This window comes from Homarus americanus, unplaced genomic scaffold (genome assembly GCF_018991925.1).
Source record: "Homarus americanus isolate GMGI-L3 unplaced genomic scaffold, GMGI_Hamer_2.0 scaffold30108, whole genome shotgun sequence".
Classification (NCBI taxonomy): Eukaryota; Metazoa; Arthropoda; class Malacostraca; order Decapoda; family Nephropidae; genus Homarus; species Homarus americanus.
Window position 1 is genome coordinate 2,061,792 of NW_024748109.1, and position 20,690 is coordinate 2,082,481.

The following is a 20,690-nucleotide window of genomic DNA, read 5'->3' on the forward strand; positions in this document are numbered from 1 at the left end:
ATGTAAGAAAAACGATATTAAGTAATGTTATAAAAGACGCCTTCACCTGGCTACTAAGGGCTGGTGGCTGGGGGGTTAAGTAGTTTGTGGGGATTATTTATATTCATTAAGATTATTGTTAATTTATGTACACTGAAGTCACCAATGGAGTGGCCGATGATTCGACTGAAGACCAAAATCGACCAAAGTTCATTAGCTCTGGTGTATTTAAATCTTGCCTATGGCGTTTGGTTATGAAGGTGGAGCCCCGTTATAATAAGTTATAGTGTGGGAAACTCTCACCTTCTGTCCTAAAGATCGTTGGTGCGAGACCGGGACACCCCCAAGTTCACCCAGCTGTGAATGGGTATTTAATTTTACAATTAGGGAAGTGAAGGTGGTCGAGTGGAATGCTGGCCACACTGCCTCGTTGTGTAGCGAAGACTTAGACCCTATAATGCTACACTGCCCCTAACAGGCCATCAGGTGGCGAAACTACTGCTTACTGGCAGAAGGACAATTTCACAATATACAGTGCATCAAAAGACAGTTTAACACCCAACCCACCCTCCCACCAGTACGAGAATCGATTTACAGGAGGCCAAGAGTCCAGATTGTAACAGGTGGGTGTCTGGTGCGGGGGACGTCATGGGTAATGTGTCTTCTGGAACACCTGTATATTCTACTTAATATTTCCAGTTTAGTGGGGAAGAAAGAAGGAAATATTACCTGTACTTATTAATTACTGAACGGTGAAATTTATATTAGATGTGACGATGTACTCGTGTGACAACGTTGGTCAGTGACAGTGTTAGGAACATCGCTTACAGATATACTTCTACCATCACTTAAATGGTCATTCGTGCTAACATCACTTTATGGGAAAGGAATGTATAATACCATCCCTAGTTACGCGGAAGTAAGATTACTAGTTAGGCTCTGTAACATCACTAGCTACACCACCGTGATATCACTAGCTACCAACACCGTAACACCGCTAGTTACATCATCGGAACATCACAGCAACATCAACCTTACAAGTTAAAGGACAACAGTAGTTATATAACAACAATATCACAAGCTCCACACCACAACATGACTAGTAACATCACAACATCACTCGTTCCACAACAATATCACAAGTTCCACACCACAACATGACTAGTAACATCACAACATCACTCGTCCCACAACAATATCACAAGCTCCACACCACAACATAACTAGTAACATCACAACATCACTCGTTCCACAACAATATCACAAGCTCCACACCACAACATGACTAGTAACATCACAACATCACTCGTTCCACAACAATATCACAAGCTCCACACCACAACATGACTAGTAACATCACAACATCACTCGTTCCACATCACGAGGTACTACAAGACGTAAGAATGATAGTGGTAGTTAGAGGTTAGTAACCAATGGAAGACAAACTTTACCTCACTTAAGAACAGTAAGGAGGGGGGGGGGGGTAAACTACTCCTGTTATAACGACAGAAACGTACTGACACTTTCTACTGTCGGGTGAAGTACTACACACCTCCAGACTTATATACTATTACGGAGTGACAGTAGTAGTCTGACAGTCATTCTAGATAATAATGTGTTATATACCCATTATTACTACTGTTTCTATTATCATTTGTCTATTATAAGTTTGACGTGGTTACGGGTGATCACTAAGCAGACTAATTACTGTAATTATCTAGGTCTTCCTGTATTGTCGTAACCACATCGTAACTAATGTAACGTACTGTACCTGTACTTTATAAAAAAAAATCTGTACTTGTCCTGATATTTCTACACAAACTTTCAGATCATTATAAAGCCTACCTGGTGTTCAAGTTATAAAACTGAAAGATATGAAGAACCGAAATACCGCACAGGTCTGAACACTAAAAACTGGGTGAATCAAGCAATGGTTGGGCGCTCATTGATAACTGGCGACGATTCTAAGGCAACGACTACCTGTACAGTCGTGACGGAGTACACTTGTCTCGCGCGGGGGGGTAAAGACGTTGTCTGCATCCCTGGTGCGTGAAAGTGTCACTCCAAAGGGGGGGTCGCCAGTAGAGAAAGGTCGGGGTAGGTGGGAGTCAAAAAACAAGCAGGTCCTGGGAAGTAAAATTGGTTACTCAGGACAAGGGGTAAAACAGGACCAGGGAAGGGTAGATTTAAATGTATACTATACAAACAGTAGGAGTGTTAGATATAAAATAGACTTGTTGAGAGCGGTTGTATGTACCGAGAATGTAGACGTCATAGCAATCACCGAAACTTGGAGTACCACATAGAAGGGTACAACCTTTTTCACAAGGACAGGGAAGGGGGGGGGTCGCACTCTTCGTCAGGGATACATTAAAATGTTGTATTAATAATTCAATAAAGGGTGAAATAGGAACCGAGTCTGTATGGGTAGAAATTGAGGAAGGAAGAGAAAAACTAATTATGGGAGTGATTTACAGGCCCCCCAAGTCTTGGGAAAGAAGCAGCTCAGCCCATATGGCAGGAAATGAGTAGGGCAGCAAAATACAACAACCTGTGCATTATGGGGGATTTCAACTTTAGAAATATTGACTGGGACAACATTGTAGGCGACTATGAATCTGAAGACTTCCTAGACGCAGTACAGTACAATTTTTTAAAACGACTAATTAAAGAACCTACTAGAGGTGACAATATATTAGACCTAGTATTAACAAATAAAGAAAATATTATCGGAGATATCACAGTAGGGGAAGAACTAGGGAACAGTGATCACAGAGAAATCAGGTTCACCCTAAATTGGGAAACGAAAAACAATGACAATATGGTCAGAGTCCCAAACTTTCGATCCGCGGATTATGATGGGTTAAGAAGGTACCTAGGTGAGGTCACCTGGGAACAGTCAAGTCAGTCCCTGGTAGGAAAGGGTGAGGTCACCGGCGACATAACAATTGATCAGGACTATAATATATTCACTAATATAATACATAAAGCACAAGAACAAAATATACCATACAGAAAAATTAGGTCAAATAAGAATGAGCCAAGGTGGATGACCAAAAAACTTAAACATGACATATGAATAAAGAAAGGAATTTATAAGAAATTGAAGGGAGGGGAGGAGCAGCTCAGAAATAGGTATAATGAACTATCTAGGAATGTGAAGAAAAATGTAAGGAAGGCAAAGAAGGACTACACAATCAGGATAGCAAGAGAACCCAAGGCGAATCCCAAGGGATTTTTCCAGGTATATAGGACAAAGGTCAAGGACAAAGTGGGACCTTTAAAGTCAGAGAGAGGAGAAGTAATCGAAGATACAGAGAAAATAAGCAAAGCATTAAACAGCTACCAGGGCTGGATTAACCATTAAGCAAAATAAGCACGTGCTTCGGGCATCAAGGGAAGGGGGGCACCACGGAAATTTTCCATAGCCGGATTTACCATGGACCATATGGTGCAAAACTGCAAATGGTGCAGCTGAACCAGGGTTCACAAAAAGAGGCAGCTCAAACTCGCAAACGTATCAGAAAGAAGGTACCCAATGTCGGAGATGCACCAGAAGTATATCTGAATGCCAGAGATAAATTTCGTATCACCACCTTTTACACAATTATTGACAAACTTGAAACTGAGATGAGAAGAAGAGGAGAGATATATAAAGAAATAGCAGAGGTTTTCTTTTCTAAGTGATGTGCCAGATAATGCCACTTCATCATCTACTGAAATTGAAAGGTATTCTCAGTGCTGTCAAAAGCTGATTGATGCTTACCCAGAGGATTTCAACACTAATTTCTCAGCTGAGCTTCAGCAGTTTCACTTATATGTGCGCCATAAGTTCAGTGCAACAAAAAATGTAAAAACAAGATTCAGTCATGCTGAACTTTATAAAATGATTGTAGAAGACAATATTGAGTGTGCCTTTCCAAATGTTGATATTGGCTTTCGTATATTTTTAACATTAATGGTCACAAATTGCTCAGCTGAGCGTTCATTTTCTAAGTTGAAGTATATTAAAAATCCCATCAGAACAACTATGCAACAAGGCAGGCTGGATGCCTTATCTCTACTAAGTATAGAAGCAGATGTGTTACATAAGACTAGTTTTGAGGATCTGATCAAAGACTTTGCAATTAAAAAAAGTCTGAGAAAACTTTTCAACTATAAATAAAGTGGACGTATACAAAAATAAACATTATTTTCCATCTTACTGTAAATTTTGTTTAATTTCGAAAAATAACATTTTATTTTATGGTTTATTATTGTTTATATTTTGAATTACATATATATGGGGGGGGGGGGGCACCAAAATCTTTTAAGTGCTTAGGGCCTCTTAGGGTCTTAATCCGGCCCTGACAGCTACTTATCAGTTTTCACAGAAGAAATTCACGAGGAAATTCCAGAGGTGGAACTGATATTTAGGGGAAATGGAGAAGAGAAATGAAAGAATATCACTATCAGAAAAGAGGATGTTCTTAAGAAGATAAATAAATTAAAGAAGACAAAATCCCCAGGGCCGGATGAAATCTTCCCTCGAGTCTTGAAAGAGTGTAAGGAACAGATTAGCGGACCCTTGTAAATTTATTTACAAAATCATTAGACGAGGGAGTTGTGCCAGACTTGTGGAAACAGGCAAATGTAGTACCCATATTCAAAAAGGGAGACAGAGCATCAGCGTCAAATTACCGGCCGATTAGTTTGACGTCAGTAGTGGAGAAATTATAGCAAATAGCATCCGATCGCATTTAGAGAAAAACAAATTAATCTACGACTCTCAACATGGGTTTACAAAGGGAAAATCTTGTCTAACAAATCTGCTGACGTTTTTTAGGAAAGTCTTCGAGGTAGTAGATAATGACGAAAATTACGATGTTATTTACTTTGACTTTAGCAAAGCGTTTGACAGAGTACCGCATCAGAGGCTTCTGAGAAAAGTTAAGGCGCATGGTATCGAGGGGAAAGTTTTAAATTGGATAAAATCATGGCTCACCGATAGAACACAGAGGGTCAACGTAGATGGTGTTAAATCTGAGTGGGGCTGTGTAACCAGTGGGGTTCCCCAGGGGTCAGTACTGGGTTCACTCTTGTTCATAATCTACATAAACGATCTAGATACTGGCATCAGCAGTGACATAAGCAAGTTTGCGGATGACACCAAAATAGGGCGGCAAATTAATTCAGGGCAGGATGCAAATGCACTACAGCAGGATTTAAATAAACTGCAGGAGTGGTCAGACAAATGGCAAATGAAATTCAACACCAGCAAGTACAGCGTACTTAATATTGGAAGAACAAATACTGTCAATGTATATAGACTTAACAACATCAACCTAGAGAAGTCGACTTGTGAAAGAGACTTAGGGGCACTTGTAAGCCCGGACCTAAGGCCTAGAAAACAGTGCGTTAATGTTCGAAATAAGGCAAACAGAGTATTAGGTTTTTATATCTGTAAGTGTAAGTAATAAGAGTGCAGAGGTCTTATTGCAACTATATCTTGCGCTAGTCAGACCGCACCTCGATTATGCGATTTAGTTCTGGTGCCCTTATTATAGAATGGATATCAATTCAATGGAGTCGGTGCAGCGAAGAATGACGAAAATGATTCCGGGACTAAGAAACCTTCCATATCAAAATAGGTTAAAGAAACTAAACTTGCATTCCCTAGAAAGACGAAGAGTGCGGGGAGATATGATAGAAGTATTTAAGTGGGTGAAAGGAATCAATAAAGAGGATATAGATAAAGTTCTTATAATATCCGAGCAAGATAGGACTCGTAGCAACGGATTTAAGTTGGATAAGTTTAGGTTTAGGAGGGAGATAGGAAGGAACTGGTTCACAAATAGGGTGGTGAACGAGTGGAACAAGCTTAGCAACTTTGTAGTAAGTGCTGGAACGCTGGAAAGTTTTAAAAGGAGGCTAGATAGATTCATGGATGATAGAGTGGTAGTAACTCTCGACAGGAGCTGCCATGAACAGGCCCACCGGCCTATTGCAGACTCCTTATGTTCTTATGTTTCGTAAGTGATACGAGTCTATTTATAGATAGGTTCCTGTAGTCTGGTAACTACGATTAGATACCAGAAAAGTTTGTCATTGTGACTAGATTATTTTACAGCGGCAGATACGTGTAGAATATCTATAGTCTATTTATACTGATCTCACAATTTACCTATCTATTACGCTCTGGGTGTTGTCTCCGCCGAGTGAGGACAGTTGTATGAGACCTTTACCTGTGGCCGATAGCGCAACACAAACGACAATGTGTGACGACGCATCTCATCATAGTTGTGGTTTGATTGACAGTGGTGACAAGTGTGACGTACTGTATGTGACGTACTGTATAGGTTAAACATGTACCGGAAGTGACAGTGGCGGTAACGTGCGTGGCAGCGTTCGCTATGTATGACAGTATATACTAACGGATATTGTGACATTTATGAGTGGTGGCCAAGGAAACATGAATGATAGTGATGACGTGTGACAGTGATGATAATAATAAGACACGTGTGACAGTGATGATAATAATAAGACACGTGTGACAGTGATGACAATAGTAAGACATGTGTGACAGTGATGACAATAGTAAGACACGTGTGACAGTGATGACAATAGTAAGACACGTGTGACAGTGATGACAATAGTAAGACATGTGTGACAGTGATGACAATAGTAAGACACGTGTGATAGTGATGATAATAGTAAGACACGTGTGACAGTGATGATAATAGTAAGACACGTGTGACAGTGATGACAAAAGACACGTGTGACAGTGATGACAAAAGACACATGTGAGTGATGACAATAGTAAGACACGTGTGACAGTGATGACAAATAGTAAGACATGTGTGACAGTGATGACAATAGTAAGACACGTGTGACAGTGATGACAATAGTAAGACACGTGTGATAGTGATGACAATAGTAAGACACGTGTGACAGTGATGACAATAGTAAGACACGTGTGACAGTGAAGACAATAGTCGTGACAGTGATGACAATAGTAAGACATGTGTGACAGTGATGACAATAGTAAGACACGTGTGACAGTGATGATAATAGTAAGACACGTGTGACAGTGATGACAAAAGACACATGTAAGTGATGACAATAGGAAGACACGTTTGACAGTGATGACAAAAGACACATGTGTGTGATGACAAAATTGAGACAGTGGTAGATAAAGTATTGAGTATTAGAATGAAGTGAAAAATAAAACATCTATGCCAATGGTAACTCACGGGACATGTATGACACGAGTGAATGATGTAAGAATCGTCACGGTGATGAATAAAATAATACAACTGACTGGTGATTGACAGACCACATGTGACTGGCGACTAATCGAAACACTCATGACTGGCGACTAACACTTATGACAGTGGTGTGTCCTAACACTTATGACAGTGGTGTGTGTCCTAACACTTATGACAGTGGTGTATGTCCTAACACTTATGACAGTGGTGTATGTCCTAACACTTATGAGTGGTGTATGTCCTAACACTTATGACAGTGGTGTATGTCCTAACACTTATGCCAGTGGTGTATGTCCTAACACTTATGACAGTGGTATATGTCCTAACACTTATGACAGTGGTGTGTCCTAACACTTATGACAGTGGTGTATGTCCTAACACTTATGACAATGGTAACTAATGGACAGTCTGCCGGTTTACGGACATTCGTCTGCTATCAAGGAAAATAATTAAACATTTTTATTATTTTCCTTATCTAAGCTATTGTGTATTGTGCATGACAATGACACGTATATAAAGACAGCTGATGGTTGTTAAATAAATCTTCTTGCTATGATATTCAGATATATATTTTTTATACTTTCCGAAGTACAGAAAGCTACAACTTGTATCTTATAAGCAGAATAACTTAAATAAAAAAAATTATACCTTTACTATATTTGTTTACATATTACGATCACCAGAGAAAAACTATGGACTTGTGATGTCATATACGTCCACGGAATTGTGGCAACACTGCTAACAGTACGAGTGGTGGTTAACACAAGACGTAGGACAGTACAGTGACAAATGTTACGGGAACGACAGTGGTGGTGTTATGAGGAAGCAGTAAAAGTTGCTGGGGTGTACAAGAGGCGGCGAGGAGGAGGAGGCAGCGTTACCTCACTGGCCTATAATAGGTAACGTCCAACCACCACTTGTAATTCATGGCAGAAAATTAGGTGTAACGTGGTAAGGTACGTGTGGAGGTTTGTGTGTGTGTGTGTGTGTGACTGAATGGTGTTATCGGAATACACGAAGGGAAATAGCATGGTAAACTACACCTTGATTCCTGGACAAAAAAAAAATCCCGGCCAAAGGGTTACAGGTGTCACACAGATAGGTGATTAGGGGGGGGGGGTGATTGTGTAGCAAGGCCCAAGAAACTCGGAGGCTGGGGGCGCTGAGGAAGCAGGGAGTCAGGGTTGTATGCGTATCCGTATAGCGAATGGGTTAGTGGCGGCGGCAGCGAGGGTGAAATGAGGGCAGAACACTAACCCACCCCGACGCTGCCACCCAACCATCCCCACGCGTGGGCTCGGTTCTACAAACATTTGTCCGCGTCATTTACCTTGCAGATTTAGGGACCTCTGGGAAGGTTGTCTGGCTGAGGTTGGCCAGCTCCTGTACGGTCTTCAGCGTCTGGGGTTCAGCAGAGATGCCCTGGGCCCTGGTCTTGCGTGCCCGGACTTTAGTGTTGCCTGCCGCTGCTCCTGTCGCAAACGGCATAACACTCTGGAATTTATCCAGTTGCGACTTGAGCTCCACGATTTCATTATCCTTAACTTTAAGCTTGGCTTCTAAATGACGAATAGTATCATCCTTTTTATTGAGTAGATCCTGCAATTCTACGGAACCCATTTTCTGAATACACTCCTCGGCATCTTTCATGAATTGCGGCATTGCACAACACGTACCACCATCACAGTAGCCAAACACAAACTAACCGTACACGAGGTTTCAGACCTGTTCCAAGACGCTGATCTGCCAGAGGTCCCAGTGCGGCGGCCTCATCAGCTGACGATTTCTCTTCACTAAACTCCATCTTATATCGATAACTACAGATGCACAAATTATAATATGTTCGAAAATAAATCTACAAATTTTAGCCCTTTTATGACAACACATCATTACAAATGACCATAGAACAGAAAGACGTGTTTAATGTGAAATGTGAATTAAAGTTACTAGCACGAGTTTGCATCCTCACAATTTGTGGTGGGGAGCGCTCCTCTGGCGGCGCACGAGTGAAGCAACAGGTTGGGGGAGGAGCTTATCATTCATATCGCGTTTGTTTTATGCCTAAATAGCTCTTCCTACTACCTGGGGAATGTTATCACAATGACCTGAGCTTGTTAAAATAAAACTGAGAACAAATAATTACGATAGTATGAGACTGGCCCACCCGTGTGTGTGTAAGCCTGTAAGAGAAGGTGGCTAGCTTTTACCTACATGTAATGGAAATTAGAAAGCGTAACCCATTACACCTTCCCATCTTTTAAACAAACCAACACACGTATGCAATCACTAGAGAAACACACATCATCGCTTATAAACACGAAAGATAAAATTAATTCCATTCCACCAACGTCAGAATTCATGAAGTAGATATATATAAGTGCTAAAATTTAAAAGTTTTCATCTAATCTTTCTACAATCAAATATATTCAGAGTATTTGTACAATGGCATCACGTAGATAACAGGTGCATTGGCTATATTTAACGTCGAGGGTCCAGATAAGAGCGCCCAGCCTACCAAAACAATGTCATTTAGATCACCGTGACACACCCCTTATTGATTCATACACCTAAAACCAACACCGAAAATATCCCACACTGAACTCTACAACCTAACCTAACCGAAAATATCACACTGAACGCTGCAACTAACCTAACCAACACCGAAAATATCTAAAACTGAACATACAACCTAACCTAACCAACACCAAGAAAATATCCACACTGAACACTACAACCCTAACCCTAACCAACACCGAAAATATCCCACTGGTGCTACAACCTAACCTAACCAACACCGAAAATATCCCACTGAACGCTACAACCTAACCTAACCAACACCGAAAATATCCACTGAACGCTTCCAACTAACCTAACCAACGCCGAAAATATCCACACTGAACGCTACAACCTAACCTAACCTAACCAACACCGAAAATATCCCACACTGAACGCTACAACCTAACCTAACCAACACCGAAAATATCCCACACTGAACGCTTTAACCTAACCCTAACCTAACCAGCACCGAAAATATCCCACACTGAACGCACCTGACCTAACCTAACCCTAACCAACACCGAAAATATCCTGGGCACTTTATTAACCCTAACCAACACCGAAATCATCCCACACTGAACGCTACAACCTAACCTAACCAACACCGAAAATATCCCACACTGAACGCTACAACCTAACCTAACCAACACCGAAAATATCCCACACTGAACGCTACAACCTAACCAAACCTAACCTAACCTAACCTAACCTAACCTAACCTAACCTAACCCAACCCAACCTAACCTGCCCTTGCTAATGTAGTTATTTGTGTTAATATAGTTTACTTTTGTTGCTACGCTTACGTGTGTTACTAAGATTAGGTGTGATGCTATCGTTCCCTGTGTTCTTATGGCTTCCGGTGTGTTACTATGGTTATCTATGTTACTACGGTTACCTGTGAGTAATTATGGTTATCTGTGTTACTATGATTACCTGTGTTACTATGGTTACCGGTGTTTTACTATGGTTATTTATATTACTACGATTACCGGTGGGTAATTATGGTTATCTGTGTTACTATGGTTATGTGTTACTATGATTATCTATGTTACTACGGTTACCTGTGAGTAATTATGGTTATCTGTGTTACTATGATTACCTGTGTTACTATGGTTACAGGTGTTTTACTATGGTTATTTATATTACTACGGTTACCGGTGAGTAATTATAGTTACCGGTTGTGTTACTATGGTTATGTGTTACTATGGTTATCTATGTTACTAAAGTTACCGGTGTGTTACTATGGTTATGTGTTACTATGATTACCGGTGAGAAATTATGGTTACCGGTGTGTTACTATGGTTATCTGTGTTACTATAGTTACCGGTGTGTTACTATGGTTATCTGTGTTACTATAGTTATCTGTGTTACTATGATTACCGGTGTATTACTATGGTTACTCGTGTTACTATAGTTATCTGTGTTACTATGATTACCGGTGTGGTTACTATGGTTATCTCTCCCGTGTCCCTCCTACTACAAGCGGTGGTGGGAAGTTTGGTAATATCAGGCCCAGCAGGGAGCAAATGTGTGTGCAGAAGCCCGGAGAGGGCAGCAGTATCCAGGGAAATGGGCAGTGGTGAATGTGTAGTTAGAGGAAGTGGAGGGGTTTGGGTGGTGGAATGGGGGTTAGAGGTGGTGGAGATTTTGAATTGGTGGTTGGGGTTGGGATGGTGGAGGTTGGGGTGGTGGAGGGAGGAGTTGGGGTGGTGGAGGTTGGGGAATTGGTGGAGAGTTGGGGTGGTGGGGTTGGGGTGGTGGGTGGGTTGGGGTGGTGGAGGGAGGTTGGGGTGGTGGAGGGGGGTTAGGGGTGGTGGAGGGGGTTGGGGTGGAGGGGGTTGGGGTGGTGGAGGTTGGGGGTGGTGGAGGTTGGGAGTTGGTGGAGGAGGTTAGAGATTGGTGGACAGGGGAGGTTGGGGTGGTGGAGAGAGAGGGTTGGGGTGGTGGAGGTTGGGGTTGGTGGAGAGGGAGGGTTGGGGTGTAGTGGGAGGTTGGGAGTGTTGGGTGGAGGTTAGGGGTGGTGGAGGGAGGTTGGGATGGTGGAGGTTGGGGTGTTGGAGGGTTGGGGGTGGTGGAGGAGGGGGGAGGGACGTCCAGGGAAGTGGTATTGACATGTACAGGAGTTAGCAAATGTTTAAAGAGAGAAAGAGGAGGAGATGCGGGGAGGAGAGGAGGTACTTGATGTGTACAGTATGCATGTTACTCTGACTGCCTATGTTGACACACCCTCACAGAACACAATACAGAGAACATTTTTTTAAACTCTCGGTGGACGCAGTAAAAACAGTGTTGAGTTACGCTGACGGGAACCTAACGGGCCCTCATCAAGGTTCTGCACAAGTATTCAGTGTTTACTCTTTATTACATAATTTGGAGTATTTTTTCTATATAGTGCTGAAGTAATTATGTTTGTTATATCAAGTTATAAAGGAAACAATATATAATATGTGTTAGTTCTTAGGGTGATGTGGTATGTTGGTCCTCATATTAAGATCCCCAGCCTAATGAACAAGACACTTAACTTGCTGTCTCCAAAATTAGTCCAGTTATTCTTTCAATGTAGTCCACACATGCTTGAGGTGTGTGTGTGTGTGGAGAGAGAGAGAGAGAGAGAGAGAGAGAGAGAGAGAGAGAGAGATCACTTCTGGTTAGTTTTCCTGAGAGGTAAAGTATAAGTGATGAGTTTGTTGGTCGGTGAAGGAGTTGTGTCCGTGAGAATCTATATATAAATTTTTTTTCGTGATCAATCTCATTAAGATATTCTCTCCAGGTCTTAGTAACCATCCTTTGATTTATTTAGATCTCCACACGAGCAGACAGCACAGGAGACAGGTGGCCTCACAGGACGGGTTCTCTCACAGCTCATTGCTCTAAGTCACCGCCACAAAGGTGACCACGGGACAAACATGTCTCGCTTTATATAAAAGCAACCTAGCGTTCCTTACGCGGCCAAGATCAGTTAATTTCTCATGACACCTCATAGGAGTAAAAGGGAGTTCCATTAGCCGTAATGGGCCCAATAGACCAAGCGTTTTTGGGTACAAAAGGTGCAGTACGGACGGCACTGTACTCTATTGCATTCACTTTCCTTAATTGTCTAATAAGATACTCGTTCGCAGCTGGGTGGACTGGGGGCGGCCCGGAGGGGAGCGAACAGGTGTTGTATCCTCTCACAGAAGAAATGTTGATGTAACTATCGACACTCGTTTCCGGAATTCATAATTTGAGATCCAACATATGAATTTCTGGAAATGGCTTTCAATGGATTTCAATAATTACAACAAATTTCATTTTGTAATGTCTGATGAAACATACAATAAATACACCTGGTCAAGGGGGGTCAAAGTTCGTTATAGAACCTAAAGAACTAAACATAAAACTTGATGACTGACGTAAAGACACATCAAGTCGGAACCACAAAATGAAAAAAGTCACTCCTTATTACAAAGAAAATTATGAGAAAATACGTTAAAATTCTAATCCCCCTCACCTAATGATCCTCAGGTACTGGCAAGTGTTCAGGGAATTTTGTCTGCAACTGTACACATGATGTTCCATGATTATCATAAAAAGAACTCGATAAGAAAGTAAGCTAAACATTAATATGATATAAACTAATCCCAGAATCATCTTCATGTCTGAGGGTTGGTGACCGCAGTCCTCCATTCTAAACGTTCTGGGGCTGTTTTTACTAATCCTACCAGATTTTGTATCTCTCTAGGGACCCAGCTTTTAATTCCATTCATTCGTCCCAGTCTCTGCCTCCCCGTGGCTCTTCTGCCCTCAACTTTCACCATTAATATTTATATTATTATCCCCTCATCCCTAATTATATGACCAAAGTATCTAATTTCTATTTTCTGTACATTTCAAGTATTTCTCTTGAAGTTATTATTACCTTCGTACTTCTTCATTTGTTTTCCTGTCAGTCTAACTTATTCTTAACATTCGTTTATAACATCACATTTCAAAGGTCTCCAATCTTTTTCTGGTGTCTGCTGAAAGTGTCTACGATTTTGACCCATACAACAGCCTTTGCCATATAAAGCCTTTCAACAGCCATTTTTCTCAAATTGAAGTGCGCCCCCACAAGACTGAAGGCCCTTTTAGGGCAATGTCAATACGCCATACTGTATACACAGGGGGGCAGCGTGACAGGCACTGCATTGTCTGCGTTCATTTTCCCATCTGTAAAATTGAGTGCACATTTACAGACGGGTAGACTAGGGTGTCCGGAGACCCAGCTAGCAGAATCCAGGAAAAAAATCACAAGAAAAAAGTCACAGATAAAAATTCCCAATAAAAAAAAGTCAAAGAAGCTAACTTAACCTAACCTAACCTAACCTAACCTAAACTAACCTAACCTAATTTAACTTAAACTAACCTAACCTAATTTAACTTAAACTAACCTAACCTAACCTATATTATTACTTGAAATTTTAATTATATTTTAATAAAATGTGACTTTTTCCTGACTCTTTTCATAGCCAAAATTGCGATTTTTTTTTACCTGGCCGTTCATCAAGGTCAACAAGTGTCAGAAATGAGTCAAAATGATTAATTTTGAAAATTTTCAGTAGTGTTCAACAAGAATCAATTGCAGATGAAGTTTGATAATCGTTTGGCCAATAATGTTTGAGAAGAGTCAGCTCGTACAGCCACTGAGCTTGGGCGCCCTTCTAAGTTTTTGTCATAAAATGACAACACGTTTTCTTCTTTTAAAATACGACGTCATTTACATTAGAATTTTGATTGGTTCACAGAGGTGTTCAAGATTATTGACACATGTTAACACACCAGTTAGTTGTACAGACTGTCAATGAGCTAAACTGATCCTCCAAGGGCAATAGCATGAGGTGAAATATATCTGTGATAAGTTTTTTCTCTTTTAAATTTATTATATTTTGACATAACTGTGAATTATTGCATAACATGTCCAGCAAACTAATGTACTACGTCTAGCTAACTGATATAATATGTCTAGTTATCTAATGTACGAGTATTATGTCTCGTTAGCTAATATAGTACATGTGGCTATCTAACATACACAACCTCTCTAACACACTCTATCTAACGCACTACATCTATCTATCTATTTCCATCCAATTAACCATGTAGGTATAGTTCCTCAGTTACACTATTACTCCTCAGTTCTACAGTCGACACTGCTCTATCCTCCTCACTCTCCTAGCCTACGTCCATCCTTACTCACCTCTACACATCCTCCTCCTCCTTGCCATATACCTTCTGTCTCTGTCCCTCACCAACCTCCGGTCACAATCAGGTCACTTTCAGGTCCTGGCCACGTACCTGTAGGAGAAAAACGTCATCAACACGTTTATGTCAGCTGACCATACACGTATAATACCTGCTGTACAATGAAAAGTCAGGAATAAAAACATTATTATTGAATAGTGTACAATCAAAACAATGTGTCTCAAATATAATCCTATTAATGACTTGGATTAGGTGTATCGGCTCGCCTCCCGTCTTACGGGTTCGAACTTGGGGCACCTCCAGGTCATCCTGGTGATAATGGGTAATTAAGTTTACAACTGGGGATATGAAGGTGGTCTACTGCAGTGCCGACCAGGCTGCTCTTGTGTACAGAAAAAGGCTTCATATACAGAGAGTAGATGAAGCCTCTAACGACTATGAGACGGGCACACTGTTATGAATAGAATGTATATAGTTAACTGGCTACTCTATGTAGTAGAATTAGTCTCCGAACTTTCGTACCCTGACTGTTATCTGGTGCGGTTGTGCCGTTTGATTTCATTTAGGGTCGAGGATCCTTCGTTTTGGGAGGGAGCGAACTTTCGACCACGACTGTACTGTACAGTTGGCTACACTCCTGTGTTTACCACTTAGCGTTTGCCAATCCTCTCCCTTCCTGAGGTCTGAACCCCAAATACTGAACTCTGAATTCGAAGCTTTGCAAATGTTCTTATATTAGCTTAAATAATGAAGAAAATTTGATCTAAAAATCTTGTGGCAGTCCTCGTTCCTAGTTGTAGTTGAGTTGCCAATTCATCAATATAATTTCTACATTATTTAACCAAATATACGAACTTTTGGAAACTTCTCATGATCTTAAATAAGAATGAATGGTTTATTATTATGAAAATAATACCTTTTGATGATTCAATATTTATCCTGACAATAATGCAGCTAAAAATAGATTCACCAATCACAATCACCCTTACATACAGCCTTACTTTACCAAGGGTTGCCAGGTAAAATTGCGAGTACGAGACCCAGGGTGAGGTCGCTGGATCATTGGCTGACTGTACAAGGTCAGCAGGGAGGACAAGGTCAGCAGGGAGGGTACAAGGTCAGCAGGGAGGGTACAAGGTCAGTAGGGATGGTACAAGGTTAGCAGGGAGGGTACAAGGTCAGCAGGAATGGTACAAGGTTAGCAGGGAGGGTACAAGGTCAGCAGGAATGGTACAAGGTTAGCAGGGAGGGTACAAGGTCAGCAGGAATGGTACAAGGGCAGGGAGGGTTAGCAGGGAGGGTACAAGGTTAGCAGGGAGGGTACAAGGTTCAGGGAGGGTCACAAGGTTAGCAGGGAGGGTGCAAGGTAGCCCAGGAGGGTTAGCAGGGAGGGTACCACAAGGTTAGCAGGGAGGTTCAAGGTCAGAGGGAGGGTACAAGGTTAGCAGGAGGTACAAGGTTAACAGGGAGGTACAAGGCTGCAGGGATGGTACAAAGCCAGGGAGGGTACAAGGTTAGCAGGGAGGGTACAAGGTCAGCAGGGAGGGTACAAGGTCAGCAGGAGAGGGAGTCGAGAAGGAAAATCGAAACATGGGTGAAGGAGTGTAAAGGCGGCGGCGGTGCACTGGGCACTTTCCTCCTAACATGTTGGGCAAACACGTCCAACCTATTAAACACGACCAATACCCATTCATTCATAAATAGTGATACTACAACTCCGACGGTGCCATCTGGAGACACGGGTTACCACAGGGGGCGTAGGAACACATTTCCATAACTGTACCTACACTTGTACAATGAAAGACAAAAGTCGTGTCGTGAAATTTGGTGAAAACATATGTCGAAGGGCTAAAACTTTTGGTGTGCTCTGCCTTGTGGTAGGGGGCTCTCATAATGTTTCACGAGTTATATTTAATCTCCAGACAAAACCGCGACACGACTTTTGTCTTTGATTGTACCTGTTCTTGTAGCTGTCTTTGTACCTGCACTTGTACTTGTGCTTGTATATATACTTGTACCTGTATTTGTTCCTAAACTAATACCTAAACTTGGTTCTAATTAAATGCAAGCAACAGTGTATCTAGTTACTTTCAATGTCAACACTGCGATTCATTCCCTTGAGCATTTTGGGTTCAATAGTGTTTAGTAGTACCTAAAACTTCACACAAGAACCAAGTTATAAGTAACAGGAACTACTGACTGTATCCTTAAACCTTCAGCCACTCGTTAATGATACACATTTTGTCTTAAGGGGTTCGTTCATCAGTGCCCCCCCAATAAAACTGGTCTACGCCATCGTTCACAGTCACTTTCTTGTCATATTTTAAAGTGTTTTTGAATGGTTTATAAACCTATGCGAATATAAGAACTAAGCACTAAGAAAAAATAATTCACTAGAGTTAAATTTCTTGAAAATCTCCACCACTTGTATGTGAGCCACAGGGATGAGCCGCAGCTGTCATCAAGAGAACACTGGCACTACATTACCCTTCTATCTCCTCATGACGGTCAACAGTGCTTCAGCCTCCCGACAAGTCACTGTCTCAGAGGCCACATACCACCATACTACCACAATGGAGTACACACACACACACACACACAGTCAGGTCTGTGAACGAGAAGGTCGGCGTCGTATCTCCCCCCCAACATATATGGATGATAATCTGTCTCGGAGGACATGGGGCTATATAGGGTCATGCCACACAACTGCTGGGGCCACAGTGGCAACCACGAAGCATTTTACAGCCCATGAGAGGTTGCGTGGGTCATATGGGGTCGTTCTAGGTCAGCGGCGAAAACCGAAAGGAGAGAGTGTCGCGTCGTGATGGGAGTGGGAGACGGCTGGGACGAAGCTGCTTCTCGTTGCTGCAAGCACACGCACAGTCGCCCAGAACAAATGATGGGGCAACAAGGTTATAACGAAATTGATAAGCAATTGCTGAACACCATAATGGGCTTGACAAGGCCATTGGTGTGGTCTTTAGGGTCATATATTTCATACTGCATGCTAGGGTGGTCTGTGGGTTTGCCTGATCATCCTCAGTCTCCGGGTAATGCATTAGCCTGACAGAACAAAGGTCTCGGACTCTGACACCGTGTAGCACCCCGTAAACATTGTATAAATATAAATTTTAAACACCTGCTAGGTACTACTAAGTACAGTAGTGCAAATACGATCCTGCAAACATTAGAGGAGAGTCAAGACCCCATTTCCCGGTTGTTGGCATTCGTGGGTGGTGTAATGATTATGGGGTACACACAAGACATGAACGTGTTTTGGGGTACGTATTCACCTCTATACCTCAAATATAAGATTTTGATAACAATTGATAGGTCAAAAGATTAGCCGTCGGCATGTCAATCTAGTTGCTTCGTCTGGGAAACCGTCAGAATATATTGCGTTGTTCGTCCACATTCTTTTTATATATTCTTATTCTGTAAACGAATTCATCCTAAGTCTTGGATATCTGCATGGTGTTCATCGGGGGCTGGAGGCGCGGCCTCTTGATGGTCTTGCTCCCTCTGACATATCTACTCCACCTCCAGCGTAGGAGTATCTTGGCTCATTTACCAGGGTCAACACACTCCAGTATTTGGGTGTCACAGAGGCTGGTGGGTGGCCGTGGGGAGCTGGCCAGACCAACTCCACACGTCACGGCGCAAAACACTGTCTCTGTTGTGTCATAATAACTGATATACTCCTCGTCGGATCCCTATCTGGCAGCGTTCGGGCTCAGTTTGAATTGAAATTAAAGCCCAGGATTCTGGTCGGACAGGTGGAGTTGACCAGCTTGCGAGATAAACAAGACGGATCGTGTATCTCACCTCCACTGCCAGGCTACAAATAATCGCCAGGTACTACAGGCCGTGTTATTATGGAAGATCCTATCACAAGGACGACGGTGCGACAGGCAAGCGCCTCCTTCCAACTCGTCCCTTATTCATGAAGCTTTAAACTAGATGACAAAAAATAAGCTTCGATTTGAATACCGCACTTAATTATCAAAGAAACGTTACGATGGAGCAATCAGTGTATTAGCGTCAGTGAGTTACACGAACTCTTGGGCTGTGAGGCTAACTAGTACTACACACAGGTGAGTTACACGAACTCTTGGCCTGTGAGGCTAACTAGTGCTACACACAGGTGAGTTACACGAACTCTTGGCCTGTGAGGCTAACTAGTGCTACACACAGGTGAGTTACACGAACTCTTGGCCTGTGAGGCTAACTAGTGCTACACACAGGTGAGTTACACGAACTCTTGGGCTGTGAGGCTAACTAGTGCTACACACGAACTCTTGGGCTGTGAGGCTAACTATTGCTACACACAGGTGAGTTACACGAACTCTTGGGCTGTGAGGCTAACTATTGCTACACACAGGTGAGTTACACGGCCACAAGAGTGGTGGAGCTAACTAGTGCTACACACAGGTGAGACAGAAGGTAACACTTGGGTAAAACAGTCACATTATCAGATGGGAAGAACTGGTGCGAAACGGCAAAAGAGGCAACAAAAACAGAGGTGACTGGAGCGAGGCAGCCACGTGGTCAACAACAGTAGAGGTACCTGGCTTGGTCTAGACTCTAGTCAAAGGAAGCAAGAAAAACTTTGTCTGCTGAACCACCTATAAATACATTAACACAGCAAATAAAACAAAAGCAGTAGTTGAAGTTACTACTACTACTATTTTTTTTTTTGCAATTGGAGTTTAACCCTCCGACTGCCTCTCACATGGGTGAAGTATAGGAGCGTCAGATCCGCACGGTGAAGAAGGTTCTCCAGGGGGTGATGGGCACACAGGTACTAGACGACGAGCGACTCAACACCCTGTTCTGAGCCGTGGAAGAGATCGTCAACGGGAGGCCCATCACCCCAGTATCAGACGACCCGAGAGATCTAGAAGCACTCACTCTGCTTCACCTGCTGCGAATGCACGCGGGAACCCTGACCACTTGAGGCGATCAGTCCATAGCAGAAGCGTACCGACGAAAATGGAAGCATACCCAATTCATTGCAGACCAATTCTGGAAGAGGTGGGTGAAGGAATATCCCCGACACTCCGGCGGCGACAGAAGCACTTCCGGGCGCACCGCAACTTCCGCACTGGGGACATCGTCATCATATCTGGACATCCTCTTCCAAGGAGCCAATGGATGCTGGGAAGGGTATTGGAGGCGGTACCGGGTGATGACGGCCTTGCGGAGTTCCAAAGTGAAGACGAAGGACTCAGTGTTAATACGTCCAGTGACAAAGTTCTGCCTATTGGAGGGAGTCGAAGAGCGAGACTCCCGGCAGACAATGGATTTCGAGCAAGCTCAACAGGGGTAGTGTTACCGCCACAGTAGGATAAACTAGAGAGAGAGGGATAGAGAGAGAGAAACAGGGAGACAGGAGAGAGACAGAGGGAGTGTTGACAACGAACTTTGCTGAGGTGTTAAATGTGAAACAGATGATCCTCGCCTCGGGCTGACTAACTCGCTTCCAGTGAGCTAACAAATCAGGGAGCTAATAAGTCCTACTCTACTCAAATAAATTATATGTAGTTGTTAATAGTGAAGGAAAGTAGGAGTGAATTAATTATATCATACGTAACATATGTAATTTGTACTCTGCAGGTTTTGACCGAATAAAGAACAATCGAGTCCTACGTGCAAGGGTCTCATTATCCCACAGTCGCTCATTGGACGGTT

At 42.5% G+C, this 20,690-nt stretch overlaps 1 protein-coding gene across 1 annotated transcript; it reads right to left on the reverse strand.

Moving 5' to 3' along the window:
• Window positions 1-290: 290 nt before the first annotated feature.
• Window positions 291-8,888, reverse strand: LOC121880086 (cGMP-dependent protein kinase 1-like). Its single transcript, XM_042387143.1, has 2 exons — window positions 8,557-8,888; window positions 291-336 (listed from the first exon to the last, which is right to left on the reverse strand). Exons 1-2 carry the CDS (start codon window positions 8,886-8,888, stop codon window positions 291-293), a joined length of 378 nt encoding a protein of 125 aa, XP_042243077.1.
• Window positions 8,889-20,690: the final 11,802 nt, after the last annotated feature.

What these genes read in the sequence shown, in the direction of transcription:
- LOC121880086 (XM_042387143.1), bottom strand. Translation starts at nt 8,888, where the DNA reads ATGCCGCAATTCATGAAAGATGCCGAGGAGTGTATTCAGAAAATGGGT. An exon ending in GAGGTCCCTAAATCTGCAAG is followed by an intron (nt 337 to 8,556) that starts GTAAATGACGCG and finishes ACCCATTCACAG; the next exon opens with CTGGGTGAACTTGGGGGTGT.